The sequence below is a fragment of the Pogona vitticeps genome, chromosome 5 (genome assembly GCF_051106095.1).
Source record: "Pogona vitticeps strain Pit_001003342236 chromosome 5, PviZW2.1, whole genome shotgun sequence".
In the NCBI taxonomy this organism is placed as follows: Eukaryota; Metazoa; Chordata; class Lepidosauria; order Squamata; family Agamidae; genus Pogona; species Pogona vitticeps.
Window position 1 is genome coordinate 33,514,009 of NC_135787.1, and position 22,970 is coordinate 33,536,978.

The following is a 22,970-nucleotide window of genomic DNA, read 5'->3' on the forward strand; positions in this document are numbered from 1 at the left end:
TGGTTGCGGAACTACATTTTGATGCATTCAATAGGAAATCAGTCAGTAGTTTTGTCTAGAGCAATAACAGCTCATGTGGCTTATATAAATAAACCCAAAGGGTTTTCTGGACATAGTGTTTATTCCACCTTAAGGACTGGGTTGTGCTCTGAATTTTTTTGGAAATTTCCCAGATATCTCAACTATATTCTTCATATGTTTCTATTCAGGTTGTGCTCTGAATTTTTTGGAAATTTCCCAGATATCTCAACTATATTCTTCATATGTTTCTATTCACAGAATGTGGAAATGTTGTGGTTTAAATACCTCTAGCTATGCAGCAGATAAAAGTTTAGGGACCTACGGAGCAGAATTAGCTTCAAGTCTCCCCACAGTAGACCACTCCTTATTGTTTGATTCTCATCAAATGGCACTTACTGTCTCAATAATTGAATCAGAGACATTAGTAAGAGAAAATAAGTTAAAGGTTTTCATTTACTCGCAGTTCTGCATAGATCAAACCAAACAGCATTCTGTAGAAAAAATATTGACTAGTTAGTTACATGAACAAACTTAACTGAGTAATTAGCTTCATACTGACTACAGAACTGAACTGACTACAAAACTCTAACTGACTCCTGACTGGGAAAAGATTTTTTGAGTAGAGAGGCTCTCTTCAAAATCTGAGGCAGAGAAGGAATTATTGGTTCCTAGTGGACAGTAACCCCAGTCCAGAAAGGTTGTTCCCAGCCAAAACTTCTTGAAGGCATCTTATGTGGGCTTTAATATTTCCAGCATTTTCTTCTTCATTGAGTTTCCATCCCCTTTTTGTCTCTGCTAGAACCAAACTTTATTTTTGTACTACTTAGTACTTGGGGAGTGGGGCAGAGTTTGGCACCATGGCACTTTCCTATGACACTTCACATATGCAGTGAACATCTGCTCCAAAGCTTTTTGTCAGAGTAGCACTCTGCCACCACTCTGCATCAGGGGGAAAGAAAAGCGTCACAACTGCAGCACAGAAATGGGAAGCATCATTAACCTGATGCTAAGTGAACAAAAAGAAGCCAAATGAAGAACAATATGTGGCATATCTGGAAGATCCTTAGTAGAGGCCCTTTTCAAAATTTGTTTTTTTTTTTTAATGCCCATGATACAATATCCAAAGCAAAAAGCCATAGTTGTTTTGGTCAGTTGTCTTCCACATTATCCTCACAATAGAACACCACTGGAGTTTTCAGCAACTGTATTTGTAGCATATAAATACCCCCAAATGGGTGATAAATAGTTTTGACTTGCAATCAATAGCAGAGGTTTAGGTAAGTTCTTGATGAGACGTAAATCCTGTTAAATTTAGTGGGACATACTCCAAGCTTCATGTTCCCAGGATCACAGTCAAAGTAACACTATCCTCACTTCAGAGTACTCAATTCCATTCCTCTCCCCACACCGGCTTTTGCCAGAGATAGCTCCAAAGGTCACATAAACTTCTGTGACCACTAAGCATGGCAGTCCTCATTTCATTTTCCTCCCAAATAGTTTTTATACTTCTCCAACCTTCAGGTTCCTCTGATCCTGCTGAAACCTCCATCTTGTGCATGGATGCTGCCATACTAGTTATACAAACCCCGTGTATGAAGAATGTGTTTGCTATTAGTATGAAGAATATGGTGAGCATGTGTATTTTATATTGAGGCATCTCTTGTGGAATACAATAAGCAATGTGAGTAGTGCTGTGCTGGCTAGGACTGATAGGGATTGTAGTCCAACAACATTTAGAGAGCCACAAGTTGTCCATCCCTGGCATACAACAGTATATAAATACGAATAGGTATGCATGCTGCAGATGGTGACAGCAGCCACAAAATTAAAAGATGCCTGCATCATAAAAACCAGAGACATCACTTTGCCGACAAAGGTCTGCATAGGCAAAGCTATGACTTTTCCAGTAGTGATGTGTGGAAATGAGGTAAATGTAAAGGTTCCCCTTGACAATTTGTCCAGTCGCGTCCGACTCTAGGGGGCAGTGCTCATCTCCGTTTCCAACCCACAGAGCTAGCGTTTGTCCGAAGACAATCTTCCGTGGTCACGTGGCCAGCGCAACTAGACACGGAATGCCGTTACCTTTCCACCATGATGGTACTTATTTATCTACTTGCATTTTGCATTTTGCATGCTTTCGAACCACTAGGTTGGTGGGAGCTGGGACAAGTTGGGAAGTGAGAGCTGGACCATAAAGAAGGCTGACCACTGAAGAATTGATGCTTTTGAAATGTGGTGCTGGAGGAGGCTCTTGAGAGTCTCCTGGACTGCAAAGAGAACAAACCTATCCATTCTAAAGGAAATCAGCCCTGAGTGCTCACTGGAAGGACAGATCCTGAAGCTGAGGCTCCAATACTTTGGTCATCTCATGAGAAGAGAAGACTCCCTGGAAAAGACCCTGATGTTGGGAAAGTGTGAAGGCAAGAGGAGAAGGGGACGACAGAGGATGAGATGGTTGGAGAGTGTCACCAAAGCTACCAACACGAATGTGACCAAACCCCTGGGAAGCAGTGAAAGACAGGAGGGCCTGGCGTGTTCTGGGCCATGGGGTCACGAAGAGTCAGAGATGACTTAAAAACTAAACAACAACAACGAGTGCTGACACCCATACTATATGTTTCATTGATATGAGAATGACATAAAGCCTGACAAAATCCTGTTGAAATGCTTCTGAAATGTCCTAAAATGCCCTCTAAAAGTAACTTTTGAAAGTAATGAGGCATTATTCATTAACTTAAATGAGTAACCAATTATAAAAGAAACTTTTAAGTACTAGTTACATTGCTTATTATCCCAAACTAACTAGATATAGATAAGTACATTGCTTGTTCTCAATTTCTTTCAAGTCCTGCTTTAAAGCCTGAACTTTCACCCATTGCCAGCTGATGCCAGATCTCACTAGCAATCTGTATAAATGTATGTCATGTTTACTTCTCTCCTAAACCTTGCTTGCCCCACCTCTCCCTCTGACATCACAAGGGCATGCCCCTCTAGTCTCATCTTTTCACTCTGAAATCTCAAGAAGCTGGCACAGTTTTACAGTGGCTAGATCAGCATTAACATAGACACACAGGCTCCTGAGGCTGTTCCTCAATCATCTAAAACAGCCACATCCATAAACTTTTTTGGGCCACATCCATAAACACAATACAAAAGAAATATAGGCCCAGCCAGGAAAACAAATCATTTAAGGTGGTGTGTGAAGAATTGTTTCCAGTCTGCATCCCCCTTCAAATGTGCCAGGGCTTCACAGAGGGCCATGCACCCCGGTGAGAATGGCTGACCTAAAAGAAGATACTGGCCAAGATCTTCTTGCATAACTACACAAATAGTGTAACTTAGCCATATTGAGGCATACAAGTCAGTATGCAACTGAAAATATCAATGGTCATTTCTGAATACTGGGAAATTCATGTCCAAAAATTATGCTGTTTGCACTATGCCATCATAACTAGGTAAGAGTATTTTGGCCACCAAATTGTTTCTCATGGAGAAATTAGTCATTACTACAACTTTCTCACAGCCTGGAAAGTTTTTTTTTAATTTACCAGAATCTTCATGTTAATTGGGGTATTTTGGGACCTGCAGTCCAAAAACATAACTCCTGAGACCTGAGAAGAAGTGGGATCATTTCCTCCAGCAGAAACCAAGCTCTGGTACATTCAGCATGCATACATTTCCATTTAAGCTAGCTCTCTATATTTTATTCATGCAGTGCAGAACTGGTATTTGTTTTTGTATATGTCATAAAGTTGTTGGCATCTTGTTGAACTCAAATAGGAGTTTTGAGGTACGTGAGATGTTCAGAGAGTGTTTTGCCATTGCTGTCATCTCCCTGATGAATTTTCATGGCTAAATGGGGATTTGGATCCCAACCTCCTAAATTCTAGTCTGTTACTTTATTTGTTACACCAGATTGGCTCAGATTTAGTATTAATTAAACAAAATATTATAATGTTTTTGTTTACTGGACTTCTAAGATGCAGTTCTAGTCTTTTTTTAAAGCTGTTTCCTGAAATCCTAACTCCAGAAATACTTGATACTTTTTAGCATTGGTTAGATCCTCACAAAACACCATAATTGTTTATTTACTTTAATGTTAATTAAGCCTTGATTTTTAAATAAAAATTTAATTGTCAAGCCATCCACACCTTTCACCCATCATCTTTGTCAAAAGAATTTCAGTTGCCAACTTTTTCACAATTTGTTTGCAAGGCACTGAACAATGTTAACATCACTGATATTTCTCTCTTCTCTTTTTCCCCTCTGAAGTCAGATCTCAGTCACTGAGCACTTATAATCAAATATATATATACAATTACAGCCTTGTGTAATCAAGACTTTGAAAGCTCCAATAATCCCTGCCCACTTTACAGCGGGTGGAGAGGGGACGTTAAGACCTCGGAGAATATCATAAGAAGGAGGGAGGGGAAAGTGGGTCCCACCTGCTTTGCTTGTTAAAGCAGATCGCAAAATCTGCTCTGCAGAAGAGTTTGCAGGTTTTTTTGGTGGCCGATTTGAGTTCGCCGCCACTTGATGGCCAGAGATCCCTGTTTCCCTTCTAGGAAAGCAACTGCCAATTATGTTGTCTTGGAAGGAAGCGAAAATCATTGGATGCTTACACACGTTAAAGAGGCAGCGGTCGATTTCCCGGAGCTGTTCAGCTTTGTAGCGATTGAACTTGGTCCTTCTTCTTCCTTCGCTGTCTCTGTTACCTGGGGAAGCGAGGTACAGTAGGTCGTATCTAAAAACCGCGCACGGACCCCGGTGGATCGTGCGAGCGCAGCTTAGTAAGTACCCGGGCAATGAAGAGGAGGAGGAGGTGCCGGTTTCTGCAGTATGTTTCGTGTTAACAAGCAGAGAATTCCCAGACCTGTCACCAGGAACTTGGAGGATCTGGATTCGGTTCAGAGTATCCTACTGCACAGGTCAGTGTCAACCTTGTAAGGCTGCACCTTTCCTAACTGGGGGAAATGTGATTTCCAGATTTGTTCTCCTGTCTGAGACCTATAGTGCTCCTTGGTCATCTGCGTTCCAAGCAGTAACCAGTCCCGACCACAAACCTGCTCTGCTTCCAGAATCAGATGAGATAGGTGGTTAATAGTCCACTCTTCAGTCTACTCTTCTGTAGAAAAAATGGAGCTGCCTGCACCCATGCTTTTGATGTGACCTCCAGCTCTCCCCCAACCTCTTTTTCTGGTTAAAAAGATGAATTGTAATTCCTGGAAGGCTGGGTCTCCTGTACTATTTAACACCTCAGAAAGTCCTGGGATAAAAAGCTGCCCTCTAGACCCGCTGAAGTCATCCACTCCAATCTATGGGTGCTTTTCAATAGAGCCATGATTGATTGCTGAGAGATTCTGAGAGCTGTAGTAAAAGAAGAACAGATCCTAAGTTCTAGTTTTCCCATTGTTTCTTACACACAATTGGGGCATCTTTCATCAGACCCATATCCCAACAAATCATAGCTTCTAACTGTTTAGTAAAGGTAAAGGTAAATGTTCCCCTTGACAATTTTTGTCCAGTCGTGTCCGACCCTAGGGGGCGGCGCTCATCCCGCTCTTCAAGCCATAGAGCCAGCATTTTGTCTGAAGACAATCTTTCCATGGTCACATGGCCAGTGTGATTTAGACACGGAACGCTGTTTACCTTCCCACCGAGATGGTACCTATTTATCTACGCGCATTTACATGCTTTTGAACCGCTAGGTTGGCGGGAGCTGGGACAAGCAACGGGCGCTCACTCCGTCGCGTGGATTCGATCTTACAACTGCTTGGTCTTCTGACCCTGCAGCACAGGCTTCTGCAGTTTAGCCCACAGCGCCACCACGTCCCTTTCTAACTGTTTAACAACAGATTAATTCAAAATACTTATTCCACCTACCCAACACACAAATCTTTTGGCATCTGAGCTTTCTGTCACCATTACTACATAGAATTCTGCATGTTAAATAATCTTTCTGCACAGCAGATGATTATGGTGATACATTTAAGATGCTCTCTGAGTCCACACAAAATGCTGGCTGCTATTCTGACTTAATATTGCTCTCACCGCCAATGTTATGTCAGAAATTTATAATATGGGGTATAATTGTGTTATATTTTTTTCTTATATTTGTGTTGTATTGTATGTTGTAAGCCACCTAAAGTGGTCGCAATGACCAGATAGATGGGGTATAAACAAACCTTGACACTAGAGTAATTCTAAGCAAAAGAATGTGGTTTTTTAAATGTACAGGTATGGGACATTTTTATTTGTGTGCAAATCTTTAGACAAGGAGAAATGTTATACTTTACTTCTGTATCTACTTCTCTTTCTGTAAATATTTGGTGTTTTCTGTGTTTTTCGCATTTCTTGAGAGAAATTACCTTTTAACAACTTTTTTTAGTGATTCTCAGTGGAGTCCAAACAAGGGTAGAACCATTACATTAATGGGGATTTGCAAACAATGGTATCCACCCATTTCATATTTCATTCAATGGTTCAATATTAGTTGAGGTTAGCAACAGGATTTAGGTGTCTGAAGGCAAACATGGTTGGCTATGATCAGTGTTACTTTGTGTGAGTTGGACAGAGAGACTATTTTCTTTATCTATAGATACTTTATATGAAAATAACTTAAGAGAATATGCATTGGTTCACCAGTGCTCTGTAGTGCTTAACCCAATAAAGATTCTTACAGAAGTCAAAAGCTTCCCTGTACTGTATTGTAAAGGTAAAGGTTCCCCTTGACATTTAGTTCAGTCGTGTCTGACTCTAGGGCGCGGTGCTCATCCCCATCTCCAAGCGGTAGAACCAGCGTTTGTCCGTAGACAGTTTCCATGGCCAGCGCGACTAGACATGGAAAGCCATTACCTTCCCACTGAGGCAGTACCTATTTATCTACTTGCATTTACATGCTTTTGAACTGCTAGGTTGGCAGGAGCTGGGATAAGTGATGGGAACTCACTCCGTCGCATGGATTTGATCTTATGACTGCTGGTCTTCTGACCTCGCAGCACAGAGGCTTCTGCAGTGCCACCACGTCCCTTATTGGGACATATTTTATTGTAGGAGTGTAATAAACATATTAACATGTCTGTTAAAGTTTTCAAGTGTAATTGGGACTGAAAGTAAAAAGACACAAAGACTCAGTTATACTGCTGGTAAATCTCCAGTGACTTTTTCCTCACCAATTCTACAGTAAAAGAATATCTTCTTGTTTCCATATAGTTTAATTTATACATCCTGGATTTAAACATGCTGTTGAAGAGCAGACCTTGGCCTCTGTGCAGCAAGACAGAAATAATACTATATACATAAGTAACAGTTCAGTATAGCTACTGCCACGTGTAACGTGACAGCAAGAAATAAAGCCAAGAATGGCAGTTATTAAAATTAGTGTAGGCAAAATTCCATTAGAGTCACAAAATATACACAAAAGCAACAGGACAAGTAGTATACACTGTTTTGCAGACTGCATCACATGCTCAGTTGTGCCCTAGAAAAATCTAGCTGGATCCTGGTCTCTGTTGGAGCTGGGTAAGACTGGATGCGATAATGCAGTTTCCCACTTGAAAGAGTGCAAGGTAATAAAAGTCAACAACAAATGGCTGTCCACAGTTACATAGGGGTTAGTCTTTTTGAATTCAGATGACTTAACATCTGAATACACATTTCTATTCCTAGGTTGAAGTTTCAACTGCAATGTGTGAGAGATGGATAGGAAATATATTTACAAGGCATAACATTGTGGGTCTCTAATACAATAAAGTATCCAGTGTGATGTAGTAGATTGAGGAACAGACTAGGACTCTGGAGAGCAGCGTTCAGATCCCCACTCAGCCATGGAAGCTCACTGGGAGAGTGGAATTGGTAAAAACCACTCATTAAATACAATATATCACCCACCCTGAAAGTCTTACTAAGATAGATATAATTCAGTTCCAATTTGATGGCATATAACTAATTAGTAGAATAAAAAGGAAGAGCCATATACGTTTTTGCACTTAAAATAATATCACATATTTTGTTAACAGGTAGCTTCTCTGTAAACCAAAAGTCATAAATCACATCCTATTGTACTAGCTACTTTTTCAGGCTTGATTACTGTATTTAAATTACTGTCCTGGCTTTTCTGTGGCTATTACTATTGCATTGGACCATTTAAAAATAGCTGAACGCGGGTTACTTGCCATGCTGAGGAGCTGAGTTTGGGAGTTGTTCCTACCCACTCCACTGTAAATTAGAAGAGATTTGACAGTCTGGGAAGCTCCCAGATCAGAATGCAAGGGAAATGCTTTAATCGTGCAACCCTGGGCATATTCATTGACAAATCATTCCACTTGAATACGTGGGGTTTTTTTCTGTAGCATACACATAGGGCTAAAATACACTTACTAGGGAAGTCATCTCACTGGAGATAGTGGCATATAAGACTGGCTGCTAAGAGTCCAATCTACACGCCTTTTGCGCCCGAGTAAACTCGACTGAACTAAGCGGGGGGGCTTTGTGGCTGTCAAGGGCCGCCAAATCATTTTTCAGCCCTTATATCTTAGTGAACTCCAAAAGGTCTCATCCTTAATAACTGTAGCCAGGCTGATTTCCAAGTAAACAGAAGAAAAGGCGGGACAGCGTTTGGTGTGGCGACTTAAGCGACCCGTCTTTGCAGTTTTTCGCCTTAGGAAAAGACTCCGCGACAGCTTCCTTTGTTGCCATGGCTTCCCCGGGCGCCACCAATGGGACGGTCGGGCGAAAGTCACGTGCTTCCCCGCGGCCTTCCGGGTTTCGGTGTCATGGCGGCGGAGTGGAACGGCTTGGTTTCGGAGGAGGCTGAGATTGGCTTATGATGGAGAAGGCGCCGCCGTCGTTGTTGCATTTGCAGGTTCCCCGGGAGCCGCCGCCTGAGGAATGGGATGAGCCTGAGGGCCGTACTTCGACAGAGAGCGGCAGCGGCTCTTCCGCTGTGTCTTCGTCCGGGAGCTTCGAGTAAGGAGGAGGGGAGTGCGGGCTGCCTGGTTAAAAGAGGGAGAAAGGAAATTGCTTCTTTTCTCGTCGATTCGGGCCTGTCGCGTCCTCCGTGTCACTTTATAGGCTGGAAATTGTTATTGCTGGGAATGATCTCCGTGTGTGTTGTACTGTGCTGTCCTCAAACGATAGCCTTGACTGGCACCCCTAAGTACTCGCACCCCAATATGAAAATGCGCCTTCCTTCGGAGCCAAGAACCTTTGTAATTTAATACAGTACAGTAGTCCATAAAACATGGCATAACATGCGTTTACTTGGACAACAGCCTTGCTATATAGATTTTAAATCTGGAAGCATAAATGGTGGTGTGCTGCCTCCAAATCCAAGTCCTCTAAGATTTTTTTTTACCTTTCCTTGATTATATTTCATTAATGGTACTTAACTCTTCTGTGTTTATTTTGAATGAGAAATAGGCAAAGATATACTTCGAGTATGAGCACCCACCTCCTCCTCTTGTTTGCTTGCTTCTCCTTTCTTTCTGGTTTTTGCTGGAGGAACAGAAAAATGATAGGAAAACATTAAGACAGTTGTTTACTCCTCACTCTAACATTGCTTCTTCTCATCTATACAATTTTTAGTCTTCAGAATAAAAATATTACCGTAATACACATACAGCTGGAGATAGCTGGTATTCCATAATGATATTTTACTCAGATACAAATCAGGGCTAACTCTGCTTCCAAAATCAGATGTGTTCAAGAGGGTGTATTTCTTAGTATGGTGTGATTCAGCTTTATGGATTAACACAACATTCATTCTCTTTATCCCAACTTTCTCCAACATGCTTCCTTCCAAGGATGTTGACCTCTGTCTCTTAGACCCCCTCCAGATAGCTGGTAGATACATTCTGGGAAATAACATTTTAGTTCACCATGTATTGCATGGGTTTTTTCCCTCAGCATTGCTGGTTCTGAATGGATGAGGAGATTCCTGGTGAGTTGACTGTGAAACCATCTCCCTAGAGTTCCTCTGGGGATTTTAGGTTCGTCAACATTTGTTTTCCCTTGCTGGTGTCCTTTTCCCCAGACAGTTTCAGGAGAAATGAATAGTTTTTCAGCTCCTTCCAATTTTATTTATTTGCTTATTTAAAATATTTCTGTGCTGCCTTTCTCTCCAAAAGGACCCAAGGCGGCTTACATCATTAAAACAGTATTTAAAAGCTAAAACGATAAGTATACAAATATTACAAAATAATTAAACAAGTATTATATTAAAATGGTAACTAAGATCAATATTAAAACACATTTCAAACCGCAGAGTACAACAGTCCATTTAAAACCCTTTTCAGACCACCAATCATTAAGGAAAAGCCTGCTTGAAGAGAAAGGTCTTTGCCTGCCTGCGGAATGACAGCAAAAATGGGGCCAGCTTAGCTTCCCATGGGAGGGAGTTCCAGAGTCTGGGAAAAGCAACAGAGAAGGCCCTCTCCCATGTCCTCATCAAGCGCATCTGTGAGGGTGGTGGACCTGAGAGAAAGGCTTCTGGTGATCTTAATGCTCAGGCAGGCTCATAGAGGAAGATGCAGTCTTTTAGATAGCTTGGATCTAAGCTGTTTAGGACTTTGTAGTTTAAAACCAGCACTTTGAATTGTGCCCGGTAATGGATCATCAGCCAGTGGAGCTGTTGTAATAGGGGTGTTAAATGTTCCCTGTTACCAGCCCCATTTAACAATCTGGCTGCAGAATTTTGGACCTTTGGAGTTTCCAAGCACTTTCCAAATGCAGCCCCACTAAGAGCGTGTTACAGTAATCCAACCAAGACGTAACTAGGGCATGTGTCACCATGGCCAGATCAGATCTCTCCATAAATGGACACAACTGGTACACTCATTTTAATTGTGCAAAGGCACGCCTGTCAACCACTGAAAGCTGGGCATCCAGGCTCGAAGATGAATCCAGGAGCACCCCCAAGCTGCGTGCCTGTATTTTCAGAGGGAGTGTAATCCCATCCAACACAGGCTGCAACTCTATTTTCTGACAAGTCTGTGGAGTATATCTATAAAATGTATTATTTTATGGAAAGTAGATTTCAGTAGAGGAGATGGGCAACCTTTCCTCCCTGTCCCTTTACCCTCCAGTCCAGTTTTTGTGAATACACACATGACTTTCAGTCCGGTCATCTATAGCTTACAGACTCTCCTCATGCCTCTTTATATCTGGGATTAAGGCCTGCACCAGTCTGCTGCACAACATGTGGCTATTTTCTTTCAGGAGGCCAATGGGTCATAGCTTTTGATTTTGCCATTCACAGAAGAATTTTAACTTTCATAAGTTTGTACATATCCCTGGAATCTGCTATGTTCTTGCTCTTAAAAACAGTGTAAGGCACAGATTCATCTGAAATGTTCTATCTGATTTTAGCAAGAGAACATATGCTCTTAAATTCCGCCACATCTTTATTGGCACTATTTTGGCATATAATTTGCACAGATATTTTTCTTGCTGACTTTGAATAAAAGCATACTCATGGTAGCAGAATGCAATAAGTTGTAGCTTTCAGGCAAATGTGAAACCTGATCTTGTGCTTTCATCAATACCATATTCCACTAACTACTTCAGTATTTTGGAGTGATTTCACTTATCATGATGTACTGTTGTCAGAACTGTTTCATTTATATGTCAAAAATATGTACTTTTATGGCTACATTTTGGTAACAGTAAAGGATTCAACAAAGAGAAATGAAATGAATGCCAAAGTAATTTCTAAACTGGCACAAATCCTAACTTGCAATCTTACATTAAAACAAACAAACAAAGAAGTTTAGCCTATAGTAAACAAAACAATATTCTGAGAAATTAATTCAGGTTGACCATAAAGATCTCTTTAAAGAAACTATGAAAATGGCTTACCATTGCAGTTTAAGGTCCACACTTGAAAATGGAATCTCCTGTTTTTGAAGTAATGGGTGGGTGGGTGTGGATCGGGTGCAGTGAAAAGTCACTTAAAAGTCTTCCCTGAAGGTGCTTAGAAGTTCTCCATGAAGATACTTCCTGGTCCAGGGAGCAAAACATACAGTTGCCATCTGTACATTTTATTTTATATTACGTACTGGCAAATCACAACTGACTTATAGCAATCCTGATAGGGCTTTCAAAGTAAGTGAAATGTTTAATAGCTGAGCAGGGATTTGAAACCAGGCCTTCTCAGTCCTAGTCTGGTACTCTGTCTGGTACACCACACTGGGTGCATTTTTTATCCAGTGGGGCAAATAGTACTTTCAGAGTAATTTAAGAAATAGCATGAAGAAAATGGTAAAGTGCTAGAATCTTGACTTGAAGCCTTTCCTTTTGCATAGTTCACCCAAAGAAATTTAGGAAACCTAGCAATCAGTGGGAGCTGTTAGGCCATGAAACTTTCCCATCTTATTGTTACCCAGATGTGTGGAAATACATTTCCCATAATTTCTAACCTACAGGGGTGATCGGATGGGCACTGATCACTTTGGCAAATATATCTGCAGAAGTATAAACAATAATGAAACCAAATGATTTATGAAATATGATTTTAAGTAGAGCAGTTTGTTTGGGTTGAATTTGTGGAGCAGAGGTGGTACAGTGGGGTCTTGACTTAAGAACGGCTCGAGTTAAGAACATTTTGACTTAAGAACCACTCTCATAGGAAAATATTGACTTGACTTACATACTTAGATTTGAGTTAAGAACTGAAAAAAAAACCACGTGGGAGGCAGGGAAAGTGCAAAATTTGAACTTTCAGTTAACTGTTGGCCAGTGAAAAGGGTGCCTGCCTGCTTCCTCACTCCTCCCAGTGTTTAGAGAGTGGATTGGGAGTCTTCAGACTGCCTGGTACTGCCTGGACTGTATTTTCCCTGCCTTCCCTGAACCTTTCTTGACCTAAGAAAAAAAGAAACAAAATATCCCCCTCTAGTGGTCGAAGGCGGAATAGCAGCTTCCCATTAGTTTCTATGGACGGAAAAGAGCAGATACGGATCAAATGGTTTTCAATGCATTCCTATGGGAAATGCAGATTTGACCTGAGAACTTTTTGACTTGAGAACCGCCTTCCAATACGGATTAAGTTCTCAAGTCAAGACCCCACTGTAGTTCCATTGTTCTAGTTCTTATTTTTCATTGTGCTGTGTCTTATATTCGCTCCTGTTAGTTCACTGTCATCTAACCTTGTACTGATTTATCATTTTGATAAAAATAATGAAGATCATTTAAATCAACAAGTTCCTGAAAACTTTGATTTTTATCATTCCCTTTTTGGCACTTATTTCTATACAGTATTTTGAAAATGTAGACCTTTGTATTATGTAATTGTGTAAGCCACCTTTAGGCAAACTTTTGGACTCTATCATCTTTGGTTGTTGTGGGTTTCTTGGGCTCTTTAGCCGTGTTCTGAAGGTTGCTCTTCCTAAGGTTTCGCCAGTCTCTCTGGCTGGCATCTTCAGAGAACAGGAGTCAGAACTCTGTCTGTGCTCTGGTGCATTTGTTTGGATAGTTGAGTATTTATAGCTGTGGGATCAGCTTTTCTCCTTTTCAGGAGATGGGTGATTGTGGTGATCAGTGTTTTTTTGTTGTTGTTGTGAGTGTATTGTTGTGATAAGAGGGAGAGATTATCTGTCACTGTGATTAATGGGTATCATTAGCTGGTCTTTTGTGTGGAGTGATCACTGGTCCTTATTGCTTAGACTTCGTTGACCTTTTGCAGCCTTTGCTAGTGTGGGCCACAAATACAGGAGGGCTCAGAATAGTTGCTGTTCTGCTCTTTCCCATGTTTCTGAAAGACAGAGTTAAGAGAAAGTGTGTTGCATGTTTGTTTGTTTGTTTAGAATATTTTTACTCTGCCTTTCTCCTTAAAAAAGGACGCAAGGCAGCTTTCATAATTAAGAGACAATATTTAAACCTAAAAGCAGTGAGTATACAAATACTGAAAATGATCAAACTGATAGCATTCTGAGAAATGGTAAACAAAAGTAATATTAAAAACACATTCAAAGCAGTAAGATATAGCAATCCATTTAAAAATTCCACTCAGGCAACCAGTTACTGAGGGAAAGCTTGCCTGAAGAGAAAGGTCTACCTGTTTGCAGAAGGACAGCAAAAATGGGGCCAGTCTGGCCTCCTGTTGGAGGGATTTCCAGAGTCTGGGAGCAGCAACAGAAAAGGTCCTCTTCTGTGCCCCCACCAAACACACTTGTGAAGAGAAAGACTTCTCCTGATGATCTTAACACCCAAGCAGGCTCATAATGAGAGACACGTTACAGTAATCCAGCCAGGATGTAACTAAGGCATATTTCACTGTGGACAGATAAGACCTCTCCAGAAATGGGCCTAGCTGGCACACTAATTTTAATTGTGCAAGTGCACTCCTGGCCACTGTTGAAACCTGGGCATCCAGGCTCAGACATGAATCCAGGAGTGTCCCTAAGCAGCACAGCTCTGCTCTTGTTTACTGTAAATCAGACATTGGTGTTACTGCCCTGCAGTGTCATTCTCTTGGTAGTTTTCTGCCTCATTTCTATGCCAAGCTACTGCTTAAATTATCTTGAAAAAAATAATTTCAATCAAAAAGTTGTTTTCTCCATTTGTTAGTGCCTGGTTTATACCCATTTGTCAAAAGAAGTGCAAATTCTGATGTGTCACTGGTTCAAAAAATCTGTTACGCAAGGCTAGTGATATAGTTTGCACTGGCATATTTACAATACCATAACATGCTTTTCTTTCTTTTTGTATAGATTTAACACATGGGTGTGGAGCGCCCCATACTCCATTGATTTAAAGACCCTTTTTTCACCTGGGCCACAACTATTTACACTTACAGAAAGGACTAAAGTTGCTTTGCAGTGACTTTGGTGGTTTGACATTATATAAGCCCTGGTGCAGTTTTTAAAAGTGGACATTAGCACCATTTTTAAACTGCACAAGGACTTCCGTCTTGAATGGCCAGTGCTGGGAGGCTTCTCAGCTACTAACAGCACCAGGGCCAAGGCTCATCATCCAGGATGTGTGAGGTAGACAGTTTCACAGCCGTTTTCAGATAAGCTGCCATAAAATACTTTCTGCAGGTTATCTGAAACATGTAGTTCCTACCATTGTTACCTAGTTCGGGTGGGAAGTCCAAGAAAAGGAGATTAGCGTGGTGCAGCACAGTTTTATTGAAGCCAAAAGATACATGCTAGTAGGGTTGCCAGACGTCCAGCAAAAGGAGGACATGTCCTCCTTTTTAGGAGCATGTCCTCCGTCCGGCAGGCAATACTAAAAAACTCTAAAATGTCCGGCTTTTGTATCACCACCCCACCCCTCCCTCTCCCCCACCCCCTGCAGCCAAACCTCTCCCTGTTACTTCCTTGGTTGAGGCCCTTGTAAATCCTCCCTTGCTTGCAGAGAGATCGGAGGGAGATAAGGTGGCTTGATTGTTTAGGGCTGTTCCAGCCCCAGCATTCAATCCCTGGTTTGTGGATGGTTGCTTCTGCCCAGAGCTGAATAAGGCAGGAAGGAGCGAGAGAGATGGATGGATGGAAACCTGGACAGGAGAGAAGTGAGTGTGCACTGGCTTGCCTGCAGGAGGGGAGGTTGTTCTGGGGTTTGGGGTGGTGGTGGTTCAAAGCCAGGGAAATAGGGGTCCAGCCCGGTCCCTCCTTCCTCCTAAAGCTGGGGAACAGGAGGCTCTTTTATCCCCCCCTTCTGCCCTGACCCACCCAACCCTGGGGCGTGTGCAGAGTGTGTTTCCAGGTCCAGGAGCATATGCAGAGTTATCCCCTATGCTTGTGGGAGCTGGAACATACACACACACACAAGCGGATTTCTCTCAGCTTGAGAAATTGCAAAGGGTGAGAAAATGGGTTTGTGTGTGTGTGTGTGTGTGTGTGTGTGTGTGTGTGTGTGTGTGTGTGTGTGTGTGTGTGTGTGTGTGTGTGTGTGTGTGTCTCTCTGCAAATCCATTTTCTCCACCCTTTGCTTTTCTCAAGCTGAGAGAAATCCACACCCTTCTGTTTTTCCCCCTGGTTTTTATAAAGTGTTTCAAATCTGTCACACAACTTTTAAAACTTTATTTCACTTTATTATGCTTTTATTGAAATAAAAAAAATCAATAAATAAAACAAGGGGGATGGGTCTCCATTAAAGGAAGGAATAGATTGTCTCCATTGGTCCTGGGAGCCCAGTAAGTGTATATGTAGATTTGTTTTGTTTTTATTTTAAAACATTTTTAAAAACATGAAAACACTGTGGCCAGTGGATTCTGAGTTTTGCAGTCCAAAAAATGTAACTTTCCCAGTCTTAACCTTTCAAGACTGAGTAGGTTGAATGGCTATGGTATTGCCCCATGATCAAAGAACTATTCTCCCTAATACCTAATTCCAAAAGTGACATGCCCCCTACCCTACCCCACCCCGTGCGCAGAACCCCCCCCCAATATATCCTTTGTCCTCCTTTTTGGCTTTCTATGTACTCCTTTTCGTACACATGAATCTAGCAACCCTACATGCTAGTGGCTATGCTCTAAAGGTGAGCAAAAGTCCCTAACAAAGACAACAACAGACATTTATACCTTAGCTTATCAGTTTCTTATGCTAAAGAGCTCAGGGGGCGTCTTGGAGGCGTGTTGGGCGAGGCCTGGAGAGCAGAGTTTGACAAGTTTTAGGACAGTACTGGCCATCCTTTATAAGAACATTGCATTGTCCAGGCCTGCCAAAATAACAAGGAGGCCCCTCTATCTTTTCCTACATACTACACAAAAGCATTAAGGAATGCCAGAAATATATACACATGTATGTTGGCATGGCGAGAGGCGAGCAACAAAGGCACAATACTTTTGCAATACAAAGCACTCACGTAAGACTGGCAGTTTTCTTGGGAAATGTATAGCAATGATTACAGTAATACAAATTAATAAATGTAGACTGACACCATGGTTACATTTGTTTATTCATGTGCAGGTATGAAAAGTAGGAATAAGTAATATTGCTTTTTGTAGTACTTACAGCATCTGCATAGAAAGGCTTGAATGTTTCTTCAGATCTTCCATCCCATCTCTTTTTTAAAAGGCTTCTTATATTAATCATGACCTAGCTCCAGAAGGGTTGTAAAACTGTGGCTGTTAATATTTTCAGTCTTCACTCTAATTCTGTTCTTGCCTTACACAGTGACCTTGAACCCGAATGGCTGGATAGTGTACAGAGAAATGGAGAATTGTTTTACCTTGAACTGAGTGAAGATGAGGAAGAAACCGTCCTTCCTGATAGCTCTCTAAATGTGCCTGTGGTGAACCACGTCAGATTTTGTGAAAATGAAGCTGAGGTTATTCACATGGGATCTGAAAAAGGTAGAAAGAATAAATGTAGACTGGAGAAATTCACTAAAATATTGCAAAATAACAGCCTTTTACCAAAACAATCTGGTAAGAAGAAAGCAAGTGTGAAACATGATGTCCATGCTTCTCACCCAGCATCCATACTGAAGCACAGTTCAAGTCAGAAAATGGGAGATGTAGCCCAGCATCGATATAAAGATGTCTCAATTTATGTAAATCCAAAGAAACTATCAAATGTTGAAACTGGAGAACAAGTGAAGCTTCTTGAATCATTAATAGGGATTATCCATCAGTCTCCATGGAGAAAAGATGAAAAATGTAGATACAGTTCTAATGAAGAGAAACTTATTGTACATGGCTTGATCCCAGGCAGTTCAGCAATAAAGTCTGGTCATATCCTGATTGGTAAGTGCCACAATTTATCCTGCTTTGGCCATGCCTATATTGTAGTGTTTTTGTAGTTATGTAATACTTGTGTGGTGGTATTAGATAGTTTTGTCAGTACCTGCATTGTGGGAAGTGAAAGGCATAATTTTGGTTCAGATGATAGTCTTCTAGTTTACCGACATGAAGACATTGCATTTGAAATTACTTTGCACAATGATATGCAAGTTACAAACAGAATATTTGTTCATAATATTACCTGAAATTGTCATGAGTAGAAATCTTTTCTCCATGAACACACATTTAGTAGTACAGTGGTGCCCCGCATAGCGAGGTTAATCCGTTCTGGATTAACCCTCGCTGTGTGAAATTGTCGCTAAATGGAATGTAAAAGCCCATTGGAACACATTAAACATTGTTTAATGTGTTCCAATGGGCCCTAAACTTACCGTTCAGCGAAGTTTCCTCCATAGCGGCAGCCATTTTCGCGCCCTCGGTAAGCGAGGGGAGGGCGCGAAAACACTGCGCGCGGCCATTTCGGGCGTCCGGCGGCCATTTTGGAACCGACTCTGTGGGAGGCTTGGGGGGGCGGCGGCAAGAGGAGGAGAAGAGGGAAAGTGGGGGGGGAGGATGCGTGAGCACGCAGCTTCCCTCCCTTTGCCTGCCTGCCTCTCCGCCTGCCTTCCTCCCCGGGGGCATCAGGAGAAGGACGAGGAGGAAGAGGGAAAGCGGGGGTGGCAGGCGAGCAAGCGAGTGCCGTTTCCCTCCCTCCATCTGCCTGCCTGCCCGCCTGCGTTTCTCCCCGCCAGTGGCAGGAGAGGGAGGAGGAGGAAGAGGGAAAGCGGACAAGGACAAGTAGGAAGAGGGAAAGCGGAGGTGGCGGGCAAACGAGTGAGCGCCGTTTCCCTCCCTCCATCTGCCTGCCTGCCCGCCTGCGTTCCTCCCCGGCCAGCACGGCCCCGCATCATTCTCGCGGCGGCGGCGGCGGCTCCTTCCTGGCACCCATCTTCAGTAAACAAGTTTTTTCCATAGGGACCGACGCTATGCCTCCGCATTAGCGATCCCAGAAAAGGGATCGCTATGCGGATTCGTCGTTATACAGTGCGCTCGTTATGCGAGGCACCACTGTAATTTTCAAGCATCTGGATACATTGCAGTAGTATAACTGTGATGAAAGTTAATAGCACAAGAAATCGTGTCCCTGTCAGTTGTATCAGGCAGATAGCTTAGAGATGATAACCCAGGAAGGATTTTAGCTAATACTGCGAATGGGCAGACTGCTACAGTATTAGCTATGCATTTGTTACACATATTACATATTATATATTATATTATATTATATTATATTATATTATATTATATTATATTATATTATATTATATTATATTATATTATATTATATTATATTATATTGTCTGTGCTGATTTAAGGATCATTGGAATCTTGCAAGGTACAATACGTTGGGATTCTGATAATGCACAGAAATGGTTCTTTATTTCCCATCTAGATAGTAAGTGTGGCATGTTGCAAACAGCCACACATAATTTAGTACTGCAAAATTAAATGAAGTAATGAGAGAAGACTAAATGCAGCTTAGATTGTGCTGAAGAGACTGTTAGAGCAGATGTTGCAATTTATTATTGTTTTAAACTATATTTTGTGAGCGTGTCACTTATATTTTTGGCACACATGGATGTAAAATACAGTGGTGCCTCGCTTAACGGGCGCTCCGTTTAGCGATGAAATGGCTAAGCGATGACTTTTTCGGAACGTTTTTGTGCTTCGTTTAGCGATGGTCCCTATAGGTGAATTTCGCTTAGCAATGGTTGGGACCATGCTTCGCATAGCGATTAAATTTTGGGTCCCCTATTTTGCTTAACAATGGTTTAAATAGCCTCATGTTTGCTATTTTTTAAATGTTTTTCTGTTATTTATAAAGTTAAAGTTTACTGTTTAAAATATTTGAAATCATAAAGTGCACTTAATAAACCCTTTGTTAACCAAATTTGATTTTGTTCTGACTCTTTTTAAATTTGTTGTTGTATTTCTCCCCCCCCCATTGAGATGCATTGAATAGGTTTCAACACATTTCAATTGGGGAACCGTGTTTCACTTAGCGATGTTTCCTATGGCGATTTTTGCTTAAGGACGGCAATTCGTTCCTATTGGAATGGATTATCCGGTTTTCAATGCATTTCAATGGGAAACCGCATTTCGCTAAGCGATGAAATAGCTTAGCAGTGTTTTCGGAACGAATTAACATCGCTAAGCGAGGCACCACTGTAAATAGTTTTGTGTTCATGTCTTCTGAATTCTTTGTGCTCTTCTTAGAATGCCACTTCAGTAGGTTATGCCAATACCAAGTAACAGTTATTCTCATGAAGGCTACGAAGAATGAAATCCATTCCAAAATGGATTTTGAGTCATAAAAGAAAATATTATCTTGATTATAAACTTTCACTTTATGGAAGATTCATTTAGGTATGATGTAATTAGGAAAATTCTTTTTTAAATAATCTAAATTTTGCTTATAAGCAAATTAATAGCTTGAAAAATAACGTATCTTATTTTAAACTATCAGCTGCGTTTATAGTGCAGTCTGTTTTGCTTTTACCATAGTTTGGTCTTTTGGCTTTGAACTGGTATATGGTTTTGAATGGGCCAGATTTATTGCCAACTCATATAAAAATATATAATTTCTCTGTGAAATGTTTTAAAATTATAGTTCTGCAGTGAACACTGGGTACTTTTAGAGCTAAATGTGGCATATTGAAATGTGCATGTGCTATATAAAAGTCATGGGTTTCATTGAATTTGGCAAGACAACTTATAATTAAGGCCAAGTGCATCAATTTTTAGTTAAATACCTTGATCAGATTTTGCTTTGGGTGCAAAAATAAAATATATGTTAGTGTAGTGTTTTTTTTAGAGAAAGAAGAAGTTTTTAAGATTTTGATTTAAAATATGAAGACTTGGAAACTGGTGTAATCACAAGATTTTATAAAACCTTATATTGCCAATGAAAGAAACATCTCTGTCCAAGCTCCATTTAGATATTTAAAAGTGTATAAAATACTCATGTGCAGAAGGGAATACGCTGTCTCTGCCCCATCCATCCCTGGCTTTATTGCCATTCTATGTGTGGAAAGGAAGGTGTTTGAAGAGGAAGATCTCTGCTATCCATGAGGGCTCGCTGTGTCAGGATGCAATCTGACGACAAGAAAGGATCACATCTGATCACCAGAAAGGGTTGTTTGCTGGGAGCGATCTCCCTTAAAGTGACCCTTCCATCTGTGGAGGAATTGCTCTAGCCTGGCCCCAAAAAAGATTGGTCATGCTTGGGCAAAAAGGTCCAGCTTGGGCACAGATCAGGGTCAGTCTGGTTCATGATCTCACCTGTGTCATGGGATCCCTGAGAAAGGGCTTGCACTAGATTATGCCATAAGTGGTCCTAATTTGAGCTGTTTTGCCATCTGGTCGTACCCTAATTGGGAACTCTGGACAGCCAGGGTTCTGACTCTGGCTGAGAGCACTCGCAGACAGCAGTTTTCGTCTTATTAGACATGTTACCTTCTAAATGTAGAATGGTGGCATAAATGATGAAAGAAGTGAAGTTAGAACAATGTAGTGTACATATGAGTACACTATATCATACTATATACTTTTGAATGCCTGAATAGAACACAAATGTTCCAGGAATGAAACTGAAAGAGTAGGGTTTGAGTTGAATCCAAAGAAAGTAGTGGATATGCACAAGCGGAGACTAACATACAACAGCTGATGCTTTGCTTTGTGTGCTTGGTGTAGCCAAAGAAATTAGCAGTTTGTTATAGAATAGAGAATAGAAGAAGATATGTAAGTTTTCAACATAGATGAGATTCTGCTATATGCCTCTGTAGTAATATATGTAGAGGAAGAGTATTTCAGCCAGTCCAGTTACAAGCACCTAAAATTCGGAACTGAACTCACTGAGGATGCATGAATGCAGTCTTATAACAGCTTTTAAAGCATGTCACAAAATTCTCAACTCAGTTTATTACTCTGTTTACTGCTTGCCATCCAACACACATCTTCTCCATTCTTCTTCTTGTACTTTTTCTACTGGAGGTTGAATGATATCATGGCCACTCCAGTCTTGGATTGGCAGCTCTGAACAATGTTGTGTTGTATTCAAACCAGTCTTCAAGGTTTTCCAGTTAGTAAGTTATTTTCCTTCCTCCACTTCTTTTCCAATTTATTTTCCTTTGAATAATCAGTTGAAGCAATCTGTACTTTTATTTCTCAATTCTCCAGAATAATTTTTCTGTATTCTAAATATGACACCTTGTCCATGAGCATGGATATAAAGAGTTTTCTAGTACTTTAACAAGAAGTAGATTGTATTTAATGAAAACTGACATCCGTTGCTTGAGACTTCTGTACTGTCTCCTGCTCCATAATGGCAAATGCAGAGAAGTGTAATTGCAACAACACTGAAGTGATAGATTTTAGGTATTCAGAAACATTTTAATAGTAGAGCTACAGACACAAAATAGAAGTTTAAAAAATGATTCTCAAAGCTGAATACAGAAGAATTGTTTGGGTGTTTGTTACTCTTAGTTGCCTCCTTGTTTGATTAATGGCTTCACATTGTTGTTTTCTATTTAGGAAAATAAAACGGTTGCATTGGCAGAAGTAACTGTTTAGTATGGGCAACAAAAACAGATGTTGTCCAAGGTCATCATGACTGTTCTTATCCTGGCATGGGAGAAGTTTAGTAAGAGGAGAAAGAAGTTTCTGCACTTCTAAGGGTTCTGAACTTTTATAAGTAGAAGCAAAGCCCCCTTAACAGTTAGTAAATGCTTGATTTTCCTCCTTTGAAATTCCACAGCTCTGCAAATTACAAACTGACGTACTATTTTTTTTCTTATGATTGGTCTCTTGTCTTTCTGCTCTAAGTGTCTGCAAGGGCTATCCCCACCCCACCCCTGCAAAAAAAAATTGTGCTTGAGGTCAGACTGTGTGAACTGAATTTGATAGAAATGATTATCAGTAAAGAGTTACACAAACTAAATTGGATGATGTTTCAAGAAAGAATTCTTACATATAGTAGCTTGTCTGATGCTGTGAGAAACTGAGAATAATGAACTGTCATATTTAACTGTGATTAGGTTAATGTGACAGATGAATTCAAGAGTAAAGTACAGTTATGTATAAATGTTTGCTAAGTAGGCAGGATAAGAAGGCTTTCTGTGGTGAGTGAACAGGAAGAATTTGTGTATGCCATTCCCACTAAGGCTTAATT

The 22,970-nt window shown here is 40.9% G+C and overlaps 1 protein-coding gene across 2 annotated transcripts in view; it reads left to right on the forward strand.

The window, feature by feature from the left end:
• Nucleotides 1-4,444: 4,444 nt before the first annotated feature.
• The window catches only part of INTU (inturned planar cell polarity protein), a 41,874-nt gene continuing 23,348 nt past the window's right edge, over nucleotides 4,445-22,970 (forward strand). The window contains exons 1-2 of one of the 2 annotated variants that reach the window (XM_020781505.3): nucleotides 4,445-4,949; nucleotides 17,136-17,707. In XM_020781505.3, coding sequence (XP_020637164.3) covers nucleotides 4,861-4,949; nucleotides 17,136-17,707 — 661 coding nt within the window. In that variant the 5' untranslated portion in view covers nucleotides 4,445-4,860. Of the gene's footprint in view, nucleotides 4,950-8,767; nucleotides 8,989-17,135; nucleotides 17,708-22,970 lie in introns of those variants that run through there. The other variant, XM_020781504.3, reaches the window with a different exon arrangement.